This window comes from Piliocolobus tephrosceles, unplaced genomic scaffold (assembly GCF_002776525.5).
Source record: "Piliocolobus tephrosceles isolate RC106 unplaced genomic scaffold, ASM277652v3 unscaffolded_41055, whole genome shotgun sequence".
NCBI classification, from domain to species: domain Eukaryota; kingdom Metazoa; phylum Chordata; class Mammalia; order Primates; family Cercopithecidae; genus Piliocolobus; species Piliocolobus tephrosceles.
The window spans coordinates 250-21,844 of record NW_022325483.1 but is presented as its reverse complement, the minus strand read 5'-3'; the positions used below and the strand labels follow the sequence as shown (position 1 = coordinate 21,844).

The window sequence follows — 21,595 nt, the reverse complement described above, 5'->3', positions numbered from 1 at the left end:
GCCCACTCACCAGGGTGCGGGCTTCGGGCCCAAACATCGGGGTGTACTTGCAGTCCTGGCCCTCCAGGCTGTAGACGTGGTTCTTCACCTTGAAGGAGGCATCAGTGACTGCGGGTGGCCAGGGTGACAGGAAGCTCCCAGTGAAGGTGGTGGCCGTGAAGAGTCGGTGCTGGCGGTGGGGAATGACCAGCTCTGGCTCCAGGAATAGCTGCTCACCTAGAAGGCAGGAGACGGTCGAACCTGGCACCCACTTCCTGGGGGCAGAGTACCCGACTTAGAATTCTGGGGTGCCTCCGAGGTGTCTGGGGAGCTGTGACCCAGGGGTGTCCTCCTGAGGCCCTGCCTGGCAGCATCTCCCACACAGTAGGTGGCTGAGGAGGGCAGGTGGGGGAGCTGGTGGCTCAGAGCCCCCAGCAGTGTTTGCAGGAGGTAAACAACAGCAGGAGGAACAGAAACCAACGCCCAACCCAGCCAGGATGAATGCACGGCAGAGTCCAGGCTCACCTCCTCAAGCAGCCACCACGAGTTGCCAGGGAGAAACGGCGGGGCCACAGGGCCGCAGCTTGGACCGTGCAGTCCCCCTCTGTGGGCACACCTGCCATCCTCCCCGCCAGTGCCTGGTGGCTGCAGGGCAGGCAGGATCCAGCCGGTTTCAGACTTCACCATACAGATGTGTCCCAGGAGTCTCCACAGGACCCTTTGCTAGGGCCCACTCTGGGCGTGTGGGTCCCTCTTAAAGACCAGTCACCTCCAGCTAAGGGCCTGGCCCTGGCCTGGCTTGGTCAACGTTTACCTGGCTGGCCCAGGCTGACAACTTACCTTTCTGAATCATCTCAGCCAGGCTGGGCTGGGCAAAGACTTTGGCCACTCAGAACACCATGAGCGCATGCTTGGGGCTGACCAGGTCTGTGCGGAGTGTGCGGTTCAGGAAGCCCACAAACAACTTGGTGTACATCAGCAGGTTCTCCTGGACAAAGGGTGCCCTGGGGACCGAGGTGGCAGGTCAGGGCCAGTCTTCCAACTGGAGGCGGGGGCTGTGCTGGTCCATGTCCCTAATGTTCTTGCTCACCCTTGGGCTTTCAGACTCTCCCTGGCCAAGGTGACAAGCTGTCACAGATGACAACTCAGGGGCCATGGGCAGGCAGGGAGGGCAGGACAGAGGCAGGTAAGACCTAGGCCCTCTGAGGACACCACATCCTTAGCAAGGCTGAGTCCCCTTTCCAAGTGAACGGAGGCCACCATGGCAGAGGCCAGCCGAAAGCCTGAGGGGGCTGAGGAAGGATCCCCCAGAGGGTCCAAAGGGGAAGGCCATGGGTGAGGGGAGGGGTCAGTGGCCACGTGAGGTGCCACAGAAGCCTGGGGGTCTGCTGTAAGAATCAAGCAGGGGATGAGGGGAAGGCGGCCTCCCTCATTCCCTGCTTGATCACCACTGCTCTGCTCTGCTGATGAGCGTCAAGGGATAGTTTGGGGATGGCTGAACACTCATCTGGGACAGAAGGGAGAGGGGACAGGGCAGGATGGGTCACCCACCGCTTCCATGAGAAACCAATTCTAGGGCTTGGCAAAGTTGAGTCTAGGAAGGGCTGGTCTGTGCTCCACTCGGCAGGGGCTGGGAGAGGACTGCAGGCGGCCACGGGGGCCAGGGCCAGGCTGACCCCAGCATAGGCCGCTGGCCTGGCCTCCACCCACTGGAGCAATATCCACCTGGGGGAGCCCGTGCATGTCTGAGAGGGGCTGAGGCTCACCATTTCTCCGACATACACTGGGGCTGGGAGTCGTTGCCCGGAGCCTGCTTGTCAGGCGCATACCGCCATGGCTGCAGGTAGCTCAGCCACATCTCTAGGACCTGTGGGGGAGGTGTGTGCTGAGGGCTCAGTGGCTGGGGGCCAAATCCTCTGGTGGCCTGGAGCCCAGGTCCCAGGTGGCAGCTGGGTGGGACTGGCTCTTCCCGCGTCACCCAGAGGGCGCAGGAGAGACGTACACAGCCCTGTGAGGTTTGGCTCTCTTGCTGGCCCTCCATAAGCCAGGGTCATAGGTGGCCTTTTCCCAGCCCAAGGGGCACAGTGCTCCCTGGTCAGGTAAGGGTAGGAACCTGCCCTGCACCAGACAGGTGGGACAGGGCAGGGCTTTCCTGATGGTTGGATGTGGAAGCAAACAGAAAGAACAATGTGGACCTCCAAGACCCCTCCTTGCCAAGGCCTCTGTGAAAACACTTGCTCTCCTCCTTCATCTGCCCCAGAGGACCTCCCACCTCAGGGCACACAGAGAACACAGGCACATGTGTGACGGGGCCAACACTCACAGCTCTGAACGATGCGTCCAGGGGCCAGTGGCCAAAGCAATGCTGCAGGAATAGGTAGAGTTTCTGCTGGACGAACCTCGGGACAGCAGCCCTGCAGGGGATTGGGAGGGTCACCTGCTGCTTGCCCAGTGAGGACGCCCTGCTCACAGGTGAGCCCGCGGCTCCCATCAGTGAGGGTCGGCTCTGCCGGGGGAGAGCACTGGGCACCTCCGGGAGGTTCAGCCCCATTCTTCAGAGGAAGAAACCAAGGTTCAGAGAGTTTAGGGAACATCCCAAGGACACACAGCACACAGGCAGCCAAGTCAGTGCCGCTCCTGCACACACCTCACCTCAGTCCCATACAAACAGCCCACTCTGCTGGCCCTAATGGGCCTGGCAGTCAGGGCTGCCCCAGCTCTTCTCCTGACAGGGTTGAAGAAGATGAGATGCAAGAGATGGAAGCACAATGGGGCCTCTCTGGCCAGTCTGGGGAGAGAGGCTCTGGGAGCCAACTGGGTGGGGAGAGAGGGCACCTGCCTAGGCCTGGAGAGGCCTCACGTGTACTGTGAGCAGAAAGGGACTCCCCTCACCCTGCCCTCCATGCCCTGGGGAGAGGCTGCTGTGGGCGACACCTTAGGAGGGGAAAGTGGTGGAGACAGCAGTGGTGGGAAGCCGCAAGGGACATCTACCGTTTGAATTCCTCCAGGGGACTGGTGGCGTGGGAGTGGGCGGAGGGCGAAGCCTGCTCTGGCTTCAGGCTGTTGGCAAAGGCGTGCAGGTGCTTCAGCAGCAGGCGCACCACCAACACATGCTCCTCAGTAGGCATGAACGACTCCTAGGTGGAGAAGGAGGGGTGAGGGCCTGGGAAGGAGCGCAGCACCCACAGCACTAGGCCTCCAGGTCAGACCACATCCCACCCTGAGCCGGTTGCTCTGCTTCCCCGCACGAGCCAGGAGGCACGAGCCAGGCCGGGAGTGGGGCCACTCTCTGGGGCACCACTGTGCCTGGCACCCAGCGGACGTGCCTTACACTGCTTGGTCTGAACTCTGACCAGCTTGTGGTAGGGAAGTGCTTGGCCCAGCGCCCACACAGCCCACCCTGGGGAGGCCTAAGACAGACACATCTGCAGAGGCCCCCCCAGCCCTGCTTCTGCACTGCTGCAAACCCACAGTGGGTGGCACAGGCTGTGCCCTTGGGCACTGGTGCCTGTCTTGATCCTCAGGGCAGAAGAGAGCCAGCATCATCCCCAAGCTCTGGATCCAGGGTCTCCCACCAGCCTCCCAAGTGTGCGCAGAAAGCACATGGAACCCAGGTGTGGTGCCTCAGACCTGTAATTCCAGCACTTTGGGAGGCGGAGGCGGAAAGATCACTAAGAAGTTAGAGATTAGCCTAGATGACATAGGGAGACCCGGTCTCTACGAAAAATTTTAAAAAGCTAGCTGGGTGTGGTGGTGCACACCTATAGTCCTAACGACTCAGGTGGCTAGGGTGGGAGGATCACTTGAGCCCAGGGGTTTGAGGCTGCAGTGAGCTAGGATCGTGCCACTACACTCCAGCCTGGGTGACAGAGTAAGACCTTGTTCAAAAATGACCCCATGGCTTCGCTTTCCTCCCCAAATCCTTCCACCTGCTCATCCTGGACACAGCCAGATGAGAACTCAGCCCAGCAGAAGCCCCGGGTGTCACTTCCTCTGTTGCCTAGGGACCTGTGGTCAGGAAAACCCCAAGACAAAAGCACAGTCAGGGATATTAAGCGAAATTTTTTTTTTTTACTGAAACAAGGTCTCCACTGTCGCCCAGGCTGGAGCACAGTGGCACTATCTCGGCTCATTGAAACTTCCACATCCAGGTTCAAGCAAATCTCCTGACTCAGCCCCCCCGAGTAGCTGGGACTACAAGTGTGTGCCACCATGCCCAGCTAATTTTTACTTTTAGTAGAGATGGGATTTCACCATGTTGGCCAGACCTCAGGTCTCCCAAAGTGCTGGGATTACGGGCATGAGCCACTGTGCCCAGCCTAGGCCAAACTTTGATTTGTAACATACAAGCAGGATCCTGGAGATCCAGCTGGAGAGGAAAGCCTTTTTGGTGGCCATGGGCTTCCTCTGGTTGCTTAGCATTGGGAGGGCAGGTGGGACCATCAAGAGTTGACGAGGGCAGGGGAGTTAGGGTGCTGAGGGCAGGGCCCTGAGTCTGAGTGGACATGCTCGCCTCTCCACACTTGTCCCCCAGCCCTTTGGGCCTTCATACATCTGTGCTGCTGAGGCTGGTGCAAGGCCCATGCTCCGGGTATATCCTGGGATGCTGCAGACCCCACACGGGCCACTGCCCATATCGCTGCCCACTCAAGTCTCCCCGTCAGAAAACTGTCCCTACAGGTTCAGCTGACACGGCCCAGAGATCAGTGGCTGAGTCTGAAGATGGAGCTACAGGGTGGGAGGCATTTTCTTCTTTTTTTGAGACAGGGTCTCACTCTGTCACCCATGCTGGAGTGTAGTGTCGTGATCTCGGCTCACTGTAGCCTCTGCCTCCAGAGCTCAAGGGATCCTCCTACCTCAGCCTCCCGGGTAGCTGGGAACACAGGCACACACCACCACACCAGGCTAATTTTTGTATTTCTTTGCAGACAGGGATCTCGCCATGTTGCCCAAGCTGGTCTCAAACTCCTGAGTTCAAGGCAACTCAAACTCCTGAGTTCAAACTCCTGAGGCAATGCGCCTGCCTCAACCTCCCAAAGTGGTGGGATTACAAGCGTGAGCCATCGTGGCTGGCTATTTTCTTCTATCTATCTGTATCGTTAAGTCTTTGGGCAATGAATCTGCATCATTTTTGAAGAAAGGGCTGGGTGCGGTGACTCACGCCTATAATCCCAACACTTTGGGAGGCCAAGGCAGGCGGATTACTTGAGGTCAGGAGTTTCAGACCAGACTGGCCAACACGGTAAAACTATGTCTCTACTAAAAATATAAAAATTAGCCATGTGGGTGGCACGTGCCTGTAATCCCAGCTACCCAAGAGGCTGAGGCAGGAGAATCACTTGAATCTGGGAGGTGGAGATTGCAGTGAGCCGAGACCATGCCACTGCACTCCAGCCTGGGCAACAGAGCGAGACTTCATCTCAAAAAGAAAAAAAAGAAAAGACAGAAGGAGAAAAGTATGAGACATAATACCTGTACCTATACTGCCCAACTAGAAGGGCACCAGTGGGGTGGGAAGTTAGACCAGGGTCTTTCTCCTCCTCCAATCTCAGCCCAGGCCCTCCCTCCAACCCTGGCCTAGGATCCTGAGCCCTAACATCCTCCCTGTGGCTCAGGGGAGGGGACAACCTCCACATGGGAACTGGAAACCTGCCTTCCCCTGCCGGTGCACTTGCCCCACCTCACCTGGTCCTTCTGAAGGGTCGGAGGGCCCACTGTCCGTCCCTGCCCCCGGCAGTCACCTGGAACCCTCTCAGGCTATTTTCCCACAGGTGTGCTGAGCCAAACTCCTCCCTCAGCTCGGCACCCCTCCTGGGCCATGTTCCCACACGGAGTCCCTGGCCACAGTCACACCTGCTTGCTTCTTAAGGATGTGTTCCCCAAAGACCCACATTTCCCACTGGGCTGAGACTCACAGCACCCCAGCTCACCCCACCTAGGTCTCGCTGGTCACCCCTCCCACCATGGGGTTTACCAGATGCTTTCTGGACACTGTCCTCCCTCCCTGGCCCAAGCCCTCTCAGGTCCCTCCTCTCCTCTGGAGCGGCTCCTGCGGTATGAGGTGCCCCCGTGTGCTGTGGCCGCCATCCCAGCCCAACGGCGCTCAGGGGCCAACATGTTTTCTCGTCTTGTGCTCTAATTCCTGTTCAGTCATGCGTGCTCCTTCCCAGGTGAATGGGACAGATCACTGGCTATGAGCACAGCCTGTCTCCCCTGACTCACAGATTCCGCTGTGATCCCTGAAGTCCCCTACAAGTCTGAACTCTGCTTCACTGACCTCAAATCCATCCACACACGTGTCATTTCTGCCTAGGCAGCTACAACCTCTATGAGGTCACCACCCACTCTGATCCGCCTCTGGAGGTGTGCATGAGTGGCCAGGGCTCCCCAGGTGACGGCCGGGTCCTGGCTGGGCTGTCAAGGACGGACAGCTTCTGTGGGCTATAGGGTCAAGCCCTAGGTCCTTCCCATCCCCCTGCCTCACACACTGGCTCTGGGTCACAGCACGTCCAGGCTGGGTGACAGTTCTAAACAAGGCGGAACCCACACCACCCGTAAGTCCCAGGCCTCTGCGTCTTCAGCTCCTTCCTGAGCACCAGACCCTGCAAAGCGCAGTGAACCAGGCTACTGCTGAGGCCTGAGGACTCCAGTTTTTCAAACCAGGGCCAAGCACGGGGCCGCCAACACCGGAGAGCTTGTGACACCTCCACTGGCTGGGAGCCTGGACAGCCAGGACCACATGCCTTGTTCTGCCACACAGCCACCATCCCCACCCCCAACCAAGCTAGACTACAAAGCCAGGGGCCAGGCCAGACTGGAGGCTGACCCCTGCCTCCCCCAGACACAGGGGCCTCGTTCTGCTTGGAACTAGCCTCTGAGTCACCAGAGGCTGGCCCCGGCGGCCCCTTGCTTTGCCAGGCATGGACATGCACTCTGGGCAGGGGGAAGGGAATGAATGAGCCAGTACTTGGTAGGCGTGGAGGGCCTGGAGGCTGGGTTGGGCGGGGCTGTAGAGGGCGCTGGAGACACTGAGTCGGTAGTGCAGAACCTCCAGCTGAGACAAGGAACACAGAGATGCCGGAAGAGGCAGAAGAGCAGAGGACAAGAGGAGGGGGTGGGGAAGGGGAGAGATAGGACCAGACACGGGAGGGGGAAGCGGAGAGAGAAAGAAAGCAATGAGAACAAGCCCAGGAGTGAGGAGAAAAAAACAAAAACAAAAAAGCACGGTCAGTGACAATCCAAACAATCGCAGTCCCAGCAGCCGCGGGCCAGCGCAACACCCCCCTCCGAAGCCAGGCCAGGGCTGTGGCCACACTCTCCTCAGCTCTGGAGGCCGGGCAGATGGACCCTCCAGGTCACCTGGGGGGCCCCTCAATACTGCTGGGGCCTAAAGGCCTCTCTAGCTCATTGGAAGGGCCCAACTCACTGCCCTTCAAGATGGGACCCATTCTCCCCAGTGACTCTGAGGCCACACTCTGTGTGGCATGTGCACACACACCAGAGCCCTCCAAGAGCCCAGGGCCCTCACGGGGACATGCTGCCAGCCACCAAGGCCTCAAGATCCCGAGGCTCAGAAAAACCAGCGAAGCATGTTCCAGGAGGAGGACTCTGCCCAGAAAAGACACACGTGGAGTTGACTGGATTCTCCTGAGTTGTCTTAAGAAATTTACCAAATTGGTATAAGACATGATCAATTCCTATGTGTCTAAAACTCAATCAGTGTCCCCTCCGTGTGGCTCTCTGAGAACTGAGGGCGAAGACAGTTCCCCAAGGGTAGCACAGAGATGAGGAGCACAGGCTCAGGCCACCAGGCCCTGCCCTCCACCCCCACAGTACAGAGGTCAGCTAAGGTAGTGTGCACATCAGCTCTGACTCCTGAAGGCAGCCTCTCCTACAGTACCAGAAACTCCCACCCTCCAGATACACTGGGTTCCCAAGGGTGGGAGCCCCCGAGGATCTGGCCAAAGCCACACACACCCAGAGGCAGCAGGAACCTGAGGTTGAGCTAGTTCCTAGCCACGACCCTCCAACCTACTGCCCCGCAGCACCATGGCCTGCCGAAGCACCCCTTCAGCCCAGTGCAGCCAGAGCCAGCCTGGTGCACATCCTGCCTCGCCAGCAGCATGCCTCCTGCCCAAGCAGCGCACCCACTGGGCTCCACAAAGGAGAGATCAGAACACTCGCCAGTCGCCATGACACGCAGAGCAGTGAGCGAAGGAGCAGGGCAGGGAGGTGTTGCCCTCCACAGCCTTCCCCTGTGCCAGACCTGGGGCTCAGGGAGGAATCAGACACACAGTTCCCCAGTGTGGCTCTGCCCTTGCCTGCAGGAACACAGTGGCCTGCAGCGCCACAGCCATCCTTACTGCCCACAGGGCCACTGGGGAGCAAGCACACATCCTGGACTCAATCAGGGTAAGGGGGATGACCCCAGGAGCCTCACTTCCTGCATCTGAAAATAAGGGCTAGTGGGGAAAGGCAGGGATTTCTGCACAGCAGTACGTGTAGCACAGGCCTGGGCAAGCGGCAAGAAACCTTGGGGGACACAGACCTCCACAGCTGCCTTTCTCTGGCTCCCACCCACCAAGTTTTCTTGCGTTTTGTGTTTTGCCTGAACTGGAGGAGGCGAAGAGTAGAGCATCCCTGCATACTTGGTCCGGCCACTGCAAGGTATTCTGAGCAGGGCCCACCCACCCCAAGGTCTGGCCAAGAGGAAGCGAATGTGGGGAGGAAGGGAACCGCACCTCCTGCCCTCCACAGGGACAGCCCCCTGCCCTTCCTCTGGCCTGTGAGGACACAGAATCCTCACAGGTGACAGCCCAAAAGAGTCTTTCTGGCTGACTCTTGAACGTAGGTGTGCTTCCACTCCCTCAGAAGGCAGAAGGAGCAACAGGAACACAATGCAGTGTGGTGGCCTCTGCCCCTGCCAGGCCACGCCACGCCACATGCACTAGTGCTGAGTGAGGGACCCAGAGCCCCACGGGAGGAGCAGGCCTGGGGAATAACCAGGCCCCCAGGCACCAGCCATGAACATGCAGCAAGTCTGCTCTGGAAGCAGGAAGGGGAATGCAGGCTTTTTGTGACTCAGGAGGCCCAAGATGGGGTCCTCAGCTTTTCCCCATTCTCCACCCATGTGATTCTGAGGGTGAGGATTTGGGGGACCCTATGCTCTGAGAGAGCCTTCACATGGCAAAGCATGGGGCCCTGGAACTGGCTGTAGAGACTGTGGCAGAAGCAGACCCACAGCTCTTTGCCAGAACCCGAGGAAAAGTGACAGGATGCTCCTCTGAAGTTTAACTCCATCACCCACATTCAGGAGAAAGCCCTCAATAAATCTGTCAGTGACAAAGCCGAAGTTTCCCAAGCATACTGATGCACAGACGCCATGGGCACCAGACTGCGTGGCTGATGCCACCTCAGGCAAGGGCCCAGACAGGCATGAGTCAAGCTGCTCCATGGAGGTGACTGACTGGAGATCTAAGGTTCACCTAGCTGCTTTCTCACTCTGACCAGTCCGGGGGCGGTGCTAGCTCCAGGAACAGCAACAGCAAGAGCGACCCAGGGCCTCTGCCACCTCCAGGCATCTGCAAGCAGCGTGTTGCCCCGAGAGAGAGCGGGAAGAGGAGAGAGGGAGGGAGAGGAGGCAAGCAGGCTGCATGCAGGGGGGCACCAGGTGCCACCCACCAAGAGAAGGGCTGCTTGCTCATGCTCTGGAGGAGGTGGGGGAGTAGGGGGAGCAGGCAAAGGAGACTCCAAGCCACCCCTTCATGGGAAAGCACAAAGGCACTGCTGACGGTTGAGGAGACAGATGAGAACATGGCTCCCAGAGGCATCGAAGCTCCCCCGCCCTCAGAGCAAGAGCACCACAACCTCATCTGTTCCTGCTGCCAGAGAGGGGGCTCAGGAAGCTGCACAGGGTGGGCCCTGGAGAGGCCAGACCTCCAGTCCTCAAGTGTCTACACGTCAGGGTGCAACACCCCCTGCCCACCACCAGGAACGAGAGAACGATGCTCACTTCTTATTCGGCTTCTGAGTGACAAGTGGGTGGTGGGTTTCTGCTTCCCACCATTCAGTCTGTGAAAACTCACTCAGAGGCAGGATAAGCAGCAGCAGGCTGAGCAGGGTCAGAAGCAGGAGGTGGGAAGAAAAACTGTGGAAACTTACCTTGGCGTGAGGGGACTGCATTTTTTGATACATCTCCAAGGAATAGTGATGAAGCCACATTTCAACAAAAACCTGCAAAAAAGCATTAGCTAGTCAACCATTCTCAACAATGGTGCCAGACCATTCAGTGGGGAAAGGACAGTGTTTCCAACAAGCAGAGCTGGGAACACAGAATATCCACATGCAGCACCGTGAAGCTGGGCCCTTCCTTCACACCATTGCCAAAATGTAACTCAAAATGGGTAAGCAACCTGAGGACAAGAACTAAAACCATAAACTCTCAGAAGAAAACATGGGAGAAAACTTCATAACACTAGATTTGGCAATGGTTAATTAGGTATGACGCCCAAAGCACAGGCAACAAAAGGAAAAATATAGACAGTTGGACTTCATCAAAATCAGCACTCTTGAGCATGAAAAGATACTATTGATAAGAGTAAAAAGGCAATCAACAGGCACAGTGGCTCAGCCTTGTCATCCCAGCACTTTGAGAGGCCGAGGTGGGTGGATTACCTGAGGCCAGGAGTTCAAGACCAGCCTGGCCAACATAGTGAAAATCTGTCTCTACAAAAAATACAAAAATCAGCTGGGTGTGTTGGGGCATCACACCTATAGTCCCAGCTACTTGGGAGTCTGAGGTGGGAGGATTGCTTGAACCCAGGAGTTTGAGGCTGCAGTGAGCCAAGATTGCACCACTGCACTCTAGCCTGGCAACAAAGTTAGAACCTGTTAAAAACAAAATAAAAAGGGCTGGGCACAGTGGCTCACACCTGTAATCCCAACACTTTTGGAGGCCAAGGCAGGTGGATCACCTGAGGTCAGCAGTTCAAGACCAGCCTGACCCAAGGAGATGGAGAAACCTCGTCTCTACTAAAAATAAAAAATTAGCTGGGCGTGGTGGCGCATGCCTGTAATTCCAGCTCAACTACTTGGGAGGCTGAGGCAGGAGAATCGCTTGAACCTGGGAAGCAGAGGTTGCGGTAAGCCAAAATCACGCCACTGCACTCCAGCCTGAGCAACAAGAGCAAAACTTGGTCTCCAAAAAAAAAGAAAAGAAGCCACTCAAGCGTCTACTGAGAGATGAATAAATAAACACAATGTGGTACATCCACACAATGGAACACTATTCAGTCTTAAAAAGCAAGGAAATTCTGATACATGCTATAACATGGATTAATCTTTAGTCCATTATCCTAAGTGAAGCATGCTCGTCACACACAAATAAGTACTATATGCTACAAATACTCTGCGTATGAGATCTAGGAGTCAAATCCATAGAAACAGAAAGCAGAATAGTGGTTGCCAGGTGCTGGGTGGGGAATTGTTTAATGGTTTGATTTCTTCGTTTTTCATTAAAAGAGACAGGGTCTCACTATGTTGGCCAGGCTGGTCTTGAACTCCTGGCCTTGAGCAATCCTTCCCTGCTTGGCCTCCCAAAATGCTAAGATTAGAGGTGTGAGGCCCCTGTGCCCGGGCCGGTTCAGTTTCAGTTTTGCAAGAAGAAAAGCATTCTGGAGATCGGATGCACAACAACATGAATATATTTAACACTACTCACTGTACACTTGGAAATGGTTAAGACAATAAATTTTGTTATGTGTATCTTATAATTAACATTTTTTCTTAATTAAAAAAAGAAAAGGGCTGGGCACGGTGGCTCACGCCTATAATCCCAAGACTTTGGGAGGCTGAGGCAAATGGATCACTTGTGGTCAGGAGTTCAAGACATGGTGAAACCCCATCTCTACTAAAAATGCAAAAATTAGCTGAGCGTGGCAGCGGGCACCTGGAATCCTAGCTATTTGGGAGGCTAAGGCAGGAGAATCACTTGAACCTGAGAGGTGGCGGTTGCACTGAGCCAAGATTGTGCCACCACACTCCAGCCTGGACAACAGAGGGAGACCTCCATCTCAAAAAAAAAAAAGCTTTGGTCCAGGAAACAGCAGTACCTTCCAGTTCTGCCCTATAAGCCCTGTGTCACGATCTCCTGCCTTCTTCATGGCCAGCACAGCCCACAATCCACACAGCCAAGAGTCATCTGGGCATCACGGTCCCCTCTGTGAACAGGGCAACGGTTCTCACCATTCCACTCTGCGAGGATGCTGTGAAATGGTGTGGAGGCTTCAAAAAGTGCAGCACTCCAAATACTAGGAGTTATATACAAGGTGGAAGATAGAATCCTATCTTATCTACATGCCAGGCTGTCAACAGCAAGGCTGTGGCTACCAAGTCAGCCCCAGGATCCAGCGTCAGAAGCAGCACCTGCTGAAGCTCTCTGATATGTGCCTAGAAGACACAGCCAGGACCTAGGAGTTGGCCAGCACTCAGTGAGTGAGCCAGCCCACACCATCCTGACAGGCTTGGGCAGACAAGGAAATCTGTCACCTACTACTTGGATCCCCTAAATCAATGGAAGGCCTGGGAAGGCTGCACAGACCCCTCACCATTCAGTGTCATAAAAATGCTACTGGGGCAGGGCTTAATATCCACATAATGGTAATCACAGGAAACATCTCCAACAACACGGGAGATGGAAACCAAAACACTCTGCAACAACTATAGCACCACAGGCAAAACAAAACAACTTCCATGGACAGGGGATCCTGGGATGAAAAACACCATCAATGACATATAAGTTAGAAGGGTGGGTAGATTTATTTTCATGTTTTCTAAATAGTCATAGCAGGAAAATACCAACAATTTAAAATCAGCCCCAGGCTGAGGGGCCATCTCTGGGACTCTGTCCCACATAGTAGAAGGTGGCTAAACAGTTTCTTTTTTCTTTTTCTTTTTTTTTTTTGAGATGGAGTCTAGTTCGGTCACCCAGGCTGGAGTGCAATGGCACGATCTCAGCTTACTATAGTCTCCACCTCCTGGGTTCAAGCGATTCTCCTGCCTCAGCCTCCCAAGTAGTTGAGACTACAGGCATGTGCCACCATGGCTGGCCAATTTTTGTATTTTTAGTAGAGATGTGGTTTCACCATGTTGGCCAGGTTGGTCTCAAACTCCTGACCTCAGATCATCTGCCCACCTCGGCCTCCCAAAGTGCTAGGGATTATAGGCGTGAGCCACTGCGCCTGGCTGGCTGAACAGTTTCTTTTGACCAGCTCGACTCTCACCTGGAGCAGAGTTTCTGGCCTCCAGATCTCATGGGAGGCGGGGTCTGCATTCACAGACGTCTGATGAGAGATGTGTCGCTTCAGGAGGCTAGTGTGGTGGAGGCCATAGGAAGCAAAGGGCATGGCTGGTGTCCTGAGGGAGACACAGAAACAGGCCTGAGTTACAGGCTCCTGCTGGCCTAGCCAGGGGCAATCTGGATCTCAAAATCAACAAGAGCAGGGACAGATTACAAGTTGCTCAATAGCACAATGCACACCTCCCCCCAGCCCCCGATCCACACTGATATACCTGAATAAATCAATAGCACAGAGAGAAGTCCTCCTTACCACAAAGTGACTACTGACTCACCAATGAAGGAGGGATGAAGTTTAGAGAACCACCATTTGGTAACCGCCCTATTAATAGCTAATTTGGTCAACTTCAACAGTGAGGTTGGGCATGGGGCCTCACACCTGTAATCCCAGCACCTTGGGAGACCAAGGCAGGAGGATTTCTTGAGGCCAGGCATTTGAGATCAGCCTGGGCAACAAAGTGAGAATCCATCTCCACAAAAACATTGAAACATAAAACAGCTGGGCCTGGTGGCATGTGCCTGTAGTCCTAGCTACTTAGAAGGCTGAGGAGGAAGAATGGCCTGGGCCCACAAGTTGAGGCTATAGTGACAAATGATCAGGCCAACTTCACGCCAGCCTGGGGTGACAGAGCAAGACCCTGTTTCTAAAAAATTAAGAAATTTCCAGCCTGGGCAACATGGCAAAACCCTGTCTCCACAAAAAAACACAAAAATTAGCCAGGAGTGGTATGCCTGCCTGTAGTCCCAGACACTTGGGGGGTTGAGACGGGAGGATCACTTGAGCCCAGGAGGTTGAGGCTGCTGTGAGCAGAGATCGTACCACTGCACTCCAGCCCGGGGTAAGAGAATAAGACCCTGTCTGCAGATAAAATCAATTTGAAAAAAGGGGAGAATCAAAAGTGGATGTTAATACTAGTGATAATTACATAGTCTCCATACATCTTTCTGGTAAATCGTTATCAATTTTTTTTTTTTTTTTTTTTTTTTTTTGAGGCAGGATCTTATCCTGTTGCCCAGGCTGGAGTGCAATGATGCAATCACAGCTCACTGCAACCTCAACCTCCTAGACTTAGGCCTCCCAAGTAGCTGGGACCAACACCACCATGCCTGGCTGGAGTGCAATGGCACGATCTCAGCTTACTGCAGCCTCCACCTCCTGGATTCAAGCGATTCACCTGCCTCAGCCTCCCGAGTAGCTGGGACTGCAGGCATGTGCCACCATGGCTGGCCAATTTTTATATTTTTAGTAGAGACGTGGTTTCACCATATTGGCCAGGTTGGTCTCAAACTCCTGACCTCAGGTGATCTGCCCACCTCAGCCTCCCAAAGTGCTGGGGATTACAGGCGTGAGCCATTGTGTCCGGCTGGCTAAAAGTTTTGTGCTATGTTGCCCAGGCTCTCACTACTGATGTTTTTTTGTTTGTTTGTTTTTGAGATATGATCTCACTCTGTAGCCCAAGTTGGAGTATAGGGGCATGATCTTGGCTCACTGCCACCTCCGCCTCCTGGGTGCAAGCAATCCTCCCACCTCAGTCTCTCAAGTAGCTGAGATTACAAGCGCATGCCACCACGCCTGGCTACTTTCTAAATTTTTGGTAGAAATGGGATTTTGCTACATTGCCTGGGCTGATTTCACACTCCTGAACTCCAGTGATCCGCCCACCTCAGCCTCTCAAAGTGCTGGGATTACAGGTATGAGCCACGGTGCTCAGCCTCATTACTATTTAATCTGGGCACAAAGTAATTGTTTTACAGTGGAAAAACCTGACCGACACCTTTTTCACCCACTGATAAAGGGCACTTGGCAAGGACCAGGTGTCCCACTAAGGTGCTCCTGCCAACAAAGCCTGTGCTAGGCCTAGTCACCAGCAAATACCAGACAGCCTAAGGGGTGGCCGCATGCTCTGGAGGGGTCAAGGTCAGGAAAGACAGAAAGGCAAGGGACCATTCCTGACTGAAGGGGACTAGAAATATCACTGCATACAGTGGGTGAGCCTGTGAAACATCACTGCACATAGTGTGTGGCCTGGTGCCAATACTAACTCTCTGGTGTGATTATAGGCACTGTGACTATATAGGATAATGCATTTGCTTTTAGGAAATACACTGAAATATTAAGAGGTCAAGGGGTGTCATATCCTTTAGCTTACTCATAATGGCTTAGAGAAAAAAACACATACAATAGAGGTCGAAAACAACAGATGCAGCACAGTGTTAACAATTTGGAAATCCGGGTGAAGGGTCTATGAAAGTTTCTCTTTTTTTCCGAGACAGGATCTTGTTCTGTTACCCCAGGCTAGAGTGCAGTGGCACACTCACAACTCACAGCTCACAGCTCATTGCTCCTGGGCACAAGTGATCCTCCCACCTCAGTCTTCTGAGTAGCTGGGACCATAGCTGCACATCACCACACTTGGCTAATTTTATTTTTTGTAGAAATGAGGCCTTCCAACGTTGCCCATGCTGGTCTCGAATTCCTTGTCCCAAGCGATCCTCCCAGGTTGGCCTCCCAAAGTGTTGGGATTACAGGCGTGAGCCACCGTGCTCGGCCTGCAAGTTATTTTTATCATGCATGGAAACTTTTCTATAAGTCTGAAGTTATTCCAAAATAAAAACTTAGGTGTAGTGGCTTGCACCTGTAATTCCAGCTACTTGGGAAGCTCAGGCAGGAAGACTGCTGAAGCCAGGAGTTCAAGACCAGCCTGTGCAACACAGCAAGGCATCCTCATATCTCTGCAAGAAAAAAAAATAAATTTTTTTTACTTAGCTGGCTGTGGTGATGCATGCCTGTAGTCACTGAGGTGACAGGCTGGCTTGAGTGATGATTGTGCCACCAAGTGATGACTGTGACACTGTACTCCAGCCTGTGTGACAGAGTAAGACCGTCTTTAAAAATACATAATGGCTAGGCCAGGAGTGGTGGCTCACACCTGTAATCCCAGCACTTTAGGGGGTAAAAGCGGGCAGATCACTTGTGGTCAGGAGTTCAAGACCAGCCTGGTCAACATGGTGAAACCCTGTCTCTACTAAAGATACAAAAATTAGCTGGATGTGGCGACAGGCACCTGTAGTCCCAGCTACTTGGGAGGCTGAGCCAGGAGAATCACTTGAAGCTAAGACAGCGCCACTGCACTCTAGCCTGGGCAACAAGAGCAAGACCCTGTCAAAAAAAAACAAAAAACAAAAGAAGCCCACAATGGACCAGTGTGGTGGTTCACGCTTGTAATTCCTGAACTTTGGAAGGCTGAGGCAGGAGGATGGCCTGAGCCCAGGAGTTCTAGAGCAGCCTGGGCAACATAGCAAGACCCATCTTACAAAAAAATAAAATAAAAGCTGGGTGTGGGGGTGCACGCTTACACTACCAGCTACTTGGCAGGTTGAAGTGGGAGACTCACTTGAGCTCAGGAGGTCAACGTTGCAGTGAGCTGTGATCACAACACTGCACTCCAGCTTGGGCAACCAAGCCAGACACTGTCTCAAAAAAATTAAATTTAATTTAAAAAAAAAGGCTGGGCACAGTAGCTCACACCTGTAATCCCAGCACTTTGTCTGAGGCCGAGGCAGACGGACTGCCTGAGGTCAGGAGTTTGAGGCCAGCCTGGCTAACATGGTGAAACCCCATTTCTACAAAAAAAAAAATACAAAAAATAACCTGGCATGCTGACCTGTGCCTGTAATCCCAGCTACTAGCAAGGCTGAGGTGGGAGAATCACTTGAACCCAGGAGGCGGAGGTTGCAGTGAGCCGAGATCATGCCACTGCACCACTCCAACATGGACAACAGAGCGAGACTCCGTCTCCAAAGAAAAAAAACCCAAACCATACATATACTTCTTTTTTTTTTTTTTTTTGTGCAGTGGCGCGATCTCGGCTCACCATAACCTTCGTCTCCTGGGTTCCAGTGATTCTCCCGCCTCAGCCTCCTGAGTAGCTAGGATTACAGACACCTGCCACCACGCCCAGCTAATTTTTGTACTTTTAGTAGAGATGAGGTTTCACCGTATTGGCCAGGGTGGTCTCGAATTCCTGACCTCAGGTAATCCCTCCGCCTCAGCCTCCCAAAGTGCTGGGATTACGGGTGTGAGCCACCGCTCCCAGCCTACATATATAATTTCTAAAGGAAAAAATTAAATTGAAAAACCCAATAAGTTAAAACAAGGCATCAAAAACCGCTTGGCAGCTGGACTGTGCATCTGAGAGGGTGTGAATCTGCCTCGCCTCCAAGTCCTCCACAGGATCAGCAACATTTCAGGGTCACTGATCACTGCCGCCAACTGGGCAGCGTCTCCTCCCTGCTGCTCCCTTTCTCCCCTCCACCCTCTGGGGAATCTGTCCACATGTGTGAACTGTAGGTAAAGGCCTGGCCTGCCTTGTATATGCCAGCAGATCTGGGGTGGGCCAGCATCTGCAGGAAGGGGCCTGCATGCAGCTTCCCAGAGAAGGTGATGGGCCAGTGAGATTAAGGAGGGTCAGAGGTGCATAGGCAGCTGCTGCCCGGGCAAGAGGGTCTCCTGGGAAGTCGGCCAAGAGGCCCTGCATTAGGGCCCACTGAGGACCCAGGACAGCCAGGCATGAGAGCCCCTGGTTTATACTCCCTACCTGTGCAGGAGGGCATCAGGCTCAGCCTGTCTGGACTGGCACAACAGGCTCTTTGGCCCAGGGCCTCCCCTTCAAGACCTGCTCCTGGGGCCTAGAGATTTCCATTTTGTTTTTGCTCATAGGACAACCTTTCCACCCTGCTCACTGGCTCAGACACTGCCTGTGGGGAGGGCTGCTCCATGCACAACACAGCACATTCCCATGAAGGCCAGGGAGGCCTCCAGGGACCTGATAGCTTCAGTGATGGCCAAAGACACTGAAAACTAAGGACAGATTGCCCTCCACACCCCCACCCTCCAACCTGTGCTAAGACAGCTAGGGGTGGGGAAAGAGGCATGAGAAAAATGGGGGAACCCCGGACAAAGGGTGACAACACTGTCCCCGTGGGCGATGCAACTGACCAGGCCACTCCCTTATGGAAGAGCCACGTCTTAACAAAGGGCAGCCTTACCTGGGAGGTGGTGAGGGGCTGGTTCCCCCTGGACTGGAGGAGAGTGGCGGGGGCACACTGCCTTCGGTGGGCAGGAACCACGACAGGTACCTGTCCACCAGGATGAAATAGGCACAGTCTGAAGTACGGACGTGGAGGGACACAGGGAGTGGCTGGAAAACCAAGCTAGTCGTTAGCATGGGCTCCGGACGCTGCCTGGCCAACAAGTGCAGGGAAGCCCTGGGCCATGGTCCCACCTCTCCCAGCTAAAAGCATCCCTTCCCTACCTTTTGAGTGATGAGGCTCACGGCAAAGAAGAATATGTAATACTCGAACGGATCTGAGGGCAGCGTCAGGGGCAAACAAGCAGGGTTGATGAGCAACCCCCAGTGTCGAGTGCTGGGCCACCCACAGCCTCCCTACCTCAGGGCCACCAAAGGATACTCAGGGCCAGGTTCAGGCCAAGGCCCCCAGTAGGGGTGAAGCGGACCTTGTTGTGGTACAGGGGACTGTCAGGGAGGATGCGCTCCTGGATGGACGCCTTCACAGGACCCTGCAGAGAGAGGCAGTGAGGCCTGTGGGCAGGTGCTGGTACACAGTGCCCGATACGCAGTGCCCCACATGCACAGCAGCACTTGGGGAAGGCCGCTGGGTAAGAGACCCACACACAGAACCCATCTGTGGGGACAGTGCCCTGCCTCTCAGCAGTGCCTGAACAAGAGTCTTTGCTTAGAACTTCTCCTACCATCTCATAAAAAGCTACACACAGCAAGGGTAGCAGCCATGCAATACCCATTTCCTTTGCCTCTCATACCCCAGGAACAAATCACTCCTCAATTTGCCCTCAGAGGACTGGAGGAGATTGCCCATCACCACAGGGCTGTGCAAGGCCCACTGCCCCGAGCACCACTCTCGCCACTGTGGTTTACTTGCAGGCAGGTAGGAGACAGGAAAGTCAAACCTATAGTCTTCAGCTTGAAGCTTATAAACCAACTTCATCATTGGGCCACTGAACATGAACTTGAACAAACACATAAAAAAGCAAATGAACTGCAAATTATCCTGCTTTGATTGCTTCTCAATCGTAAGAAATTCAGAGAGCGGTTTAAAGGCAGAATCACCATGAGGAATCACCCAGCCTCTCTCCGGTGACCAATCTACCTACCCAGGGTCAAGAAATTCCATCACGATGCTGTACTCCACAGGATTCACATGCCCTTGTAAGCAGCGGAGGTTCCAGCCAATGAGGACACCATCTAGGCTGCCAAAAATGCTCTCTACCAGCCATGGGAAGATGGTGTGCAGCTCCTGAAACAATGTGTGGTGAGGCCGCAGGCAGGACCGGCACCCACTCCTGCCCCAGCTCTAGTCCTGCGCTACCTGCTGCCTAGCTACCTCTGAGGAGGCCACTCCCTGGCTGAGACCTATGGGATCAGTCCTGCACCCAAAGGAATCCTGGTGCCATGGTGCCAACAAGAGCAGCTTTGGGTTCTTCCAGTGGGGTACATGGCATACCAAGCAGGTCGCTTTAGACTTGGGCCAGGTAAGTAAGTTGGCCTCCGATCAAAACACATTTTTGGTGTGTGATACAAGACTAAATTAAGAAAAAATAAATAAACAGAAACAATGAAAAAATTAAAAATAAAATAAAATAAATAAACAAAATACATATGTTTTGAGACAAGGTCTCACTCTGTTGCCCTGGCTGGAGTGCAGTGATGCAATCATGGCTCACTGCAGCCTTGACTTCCTGGGCTCGAGCAATCCTCCCACCTCAGTGTCCTGAGTAGGCACACACCACCACACTCAGCTACTTTTTAAATTTCTTGTAGGGATAGGTTCTCAGTATGTTCCTAGACTGGTTTTGAGCTCCTGGGCTTAAGTGATCCTCCCACCTCGGCCTACCAAAGTGTTGAGATTACAGGCATGAGTCACCACCCCAAAAGATTCTTTAGAAAGTGTTGGAAACTTCTGACTTGAAGGATGCTCTATCAGAAAGGAAACCAACATCCTTCCCAGAGTGAGACCCCTAAAACCGAACTGACCTATTGCCATTTGGTATGAACTCCTTGTCTAGGCCAGCTTCCTGGGCTTGACAATTCCAGGTGTGATTTAAATACATATTTTTAGCATTTACATCAGGGTTTCTCAACCTTGGTGCTACTGACATTTTGGGCTAGATACTTCTTTGCTGCAGGGAGCTGTCCTGTGCTTTGCAGGATGCTTCCAGCAACCCTGGCCTCTACTTCCTAGAGGCCCATAGCACACACTCCCCATCTACCTCCAGATGTGACAACCAAAAATGTCTCTGACATTGCCAAGTGTCCCCTGAGGGACAGAGCACCTGTGGCTGAGAACCCCTGGTCTATAAGTTCACATGTTTAAATGTGTCTATAACATAATGGTTATGATAAGGGCCGGCACTCTGTGCCCGGCAGTGCTTCGGGTTGGGGCAGGGAGGGAAATTAGGAATTATAATAAAGTTCTTCAAGGAATGTATAAGACATGCTCCAAACGGAGACATTAGCAGAGCTATACCTTTGCTGGGAAATCCTCAATGACTTTAACCAAGTCTTGACACTGCTGTGCAACGGGCTTATTTATAGAGTCAGCTTTCAGGCTAGCCTAGGAGACAGAACGAAGCAAAAACATCACGAGGACATTCACTCTGCAGCTTTTCGTGATACGCTGGCTTGAGTCAAACAGAAATCCAAGCAATAGGTTGAGTCAGACACATAATCACTGGCCTGCTTCCCCAGCCTCTCATGTGCGTCAGTGGCCCAAAGAGTCCTACTCGGAGAGGCCACAGTTCGATGCTCTCTGGACCCGGAACTGTCAGGCTTGTTTCCCAGTGCCCCTCAGAGGGCTGCACATGGTCAGAACAGGACTGACTTCTGCCAATCCTTAAGCAAGGGCTGGCCCCAGAGTCAGCCCCAGACCCAGAAGAGGATATTGATTGTGTAAGGGCACTCCTCACAAACCACAGAGTACCACTGAGTTTGTACACATCAACTGGAAATTCCCAACCTGATGGACCACCATGATGACACCATTGTGATCATCAATAAGAATGCCCAACAACATTAGGGATATGGCAGAAGCTCTCTTAAATGAGCTGTTCTTTATTCAGTAGACAGTAAATCTACTAAACTAATTATCTTAAAACACAGGGCAGACAAAAATTATAGATGGCTTCAGCCAAGTAGACACTAATCATGAAGGCAATGGAGAGGC

General features: G+C 53.6%; 1 protein-coding gene across 3 annotated transcripts; it reads right to left on the bottom strand.

Annotated features, from left to right (window-relative positions):
* Nucleotides 1-2: 2 nt before the first annotated feature.
* LOC111522085 (sphingomyelin phosphodiesterase 4) lies at nucleotides 3-20,997 on the bottom strand. Of its 3 annotated transcripts, XM_026452822.1 has the most exons (14): nucleotides 20,900-20,997; nucleotides 19,527-19,669; nucleotides 19,295-19,370; nucleotides 18,806-18,914; nucleotides 18,649-18,701; nucleotides 18,383-18,534; nucleotides 13,260-13,392; nucleotides 10,141-10,212; nucleotides 6,947-7,033; nucleotides 2,971-3,116; nucleotides 2,303-2,393; nucleotides 1,746-1,846; nucleotides 820-983; nucleotides 7-216 (listed from the first exon to the last, which is right to left on the bottom strand). In XM_026452822.1, exons 2-13 carry the CDS (start codon nucleotides 19,544-19,546, stop codon nucleotides 869-871), a joined length of 1,155 nt encoding a protein of 384 aa, XP_026308607.1. In that variant the 5' UTR covers nucleotides 19,547-19,669; nucleotides 20,900-20,997; the 3' UTR covers nucleotides 7-216; nucleotides 820-868. The 3 variants fall into 3 exon arrangements, with proteins under 3 accessions (XP_026308609.1, XP_026308607.1, XP_026308608.1); XM_026452824.1 differs by lacking the exon at nucleotides 6,947-7,033 and having other exon boundaries at nucleotides 3-216; XM_026452823.1 differs by lacking the exon at nucleotides 1,746-1,846.
* Nucleotides 20,998-21,595: the final 598 nt, after the last annotated feature.

What these genes read in the sequence shown, in the direction of transcription:
- LOC111522085 (XM_026452822.1), bottom strand. Translation starts at nt 19,546, where the DNA reads ATGGAATTTCTTGACCCTGG. An exon ending in ATGGAATTTCTTGACCCTGG is followed by an intron (nt 19,371 to 19,526) that starts GTAGGTAGATTG and finishes GTTCATGTTCAG; the next exon opens with TGGCCCAATGATGAAGTTGG. An exon ending in CAGTGTATGTCGGAGAAATG is followed by an intron (nt 984 to 1,745) that starts GTGAGCCTCAGC and finishes CTCGGTCCCCAG; the next exon opens with GGCACCCTTTGTCCAGGAGA.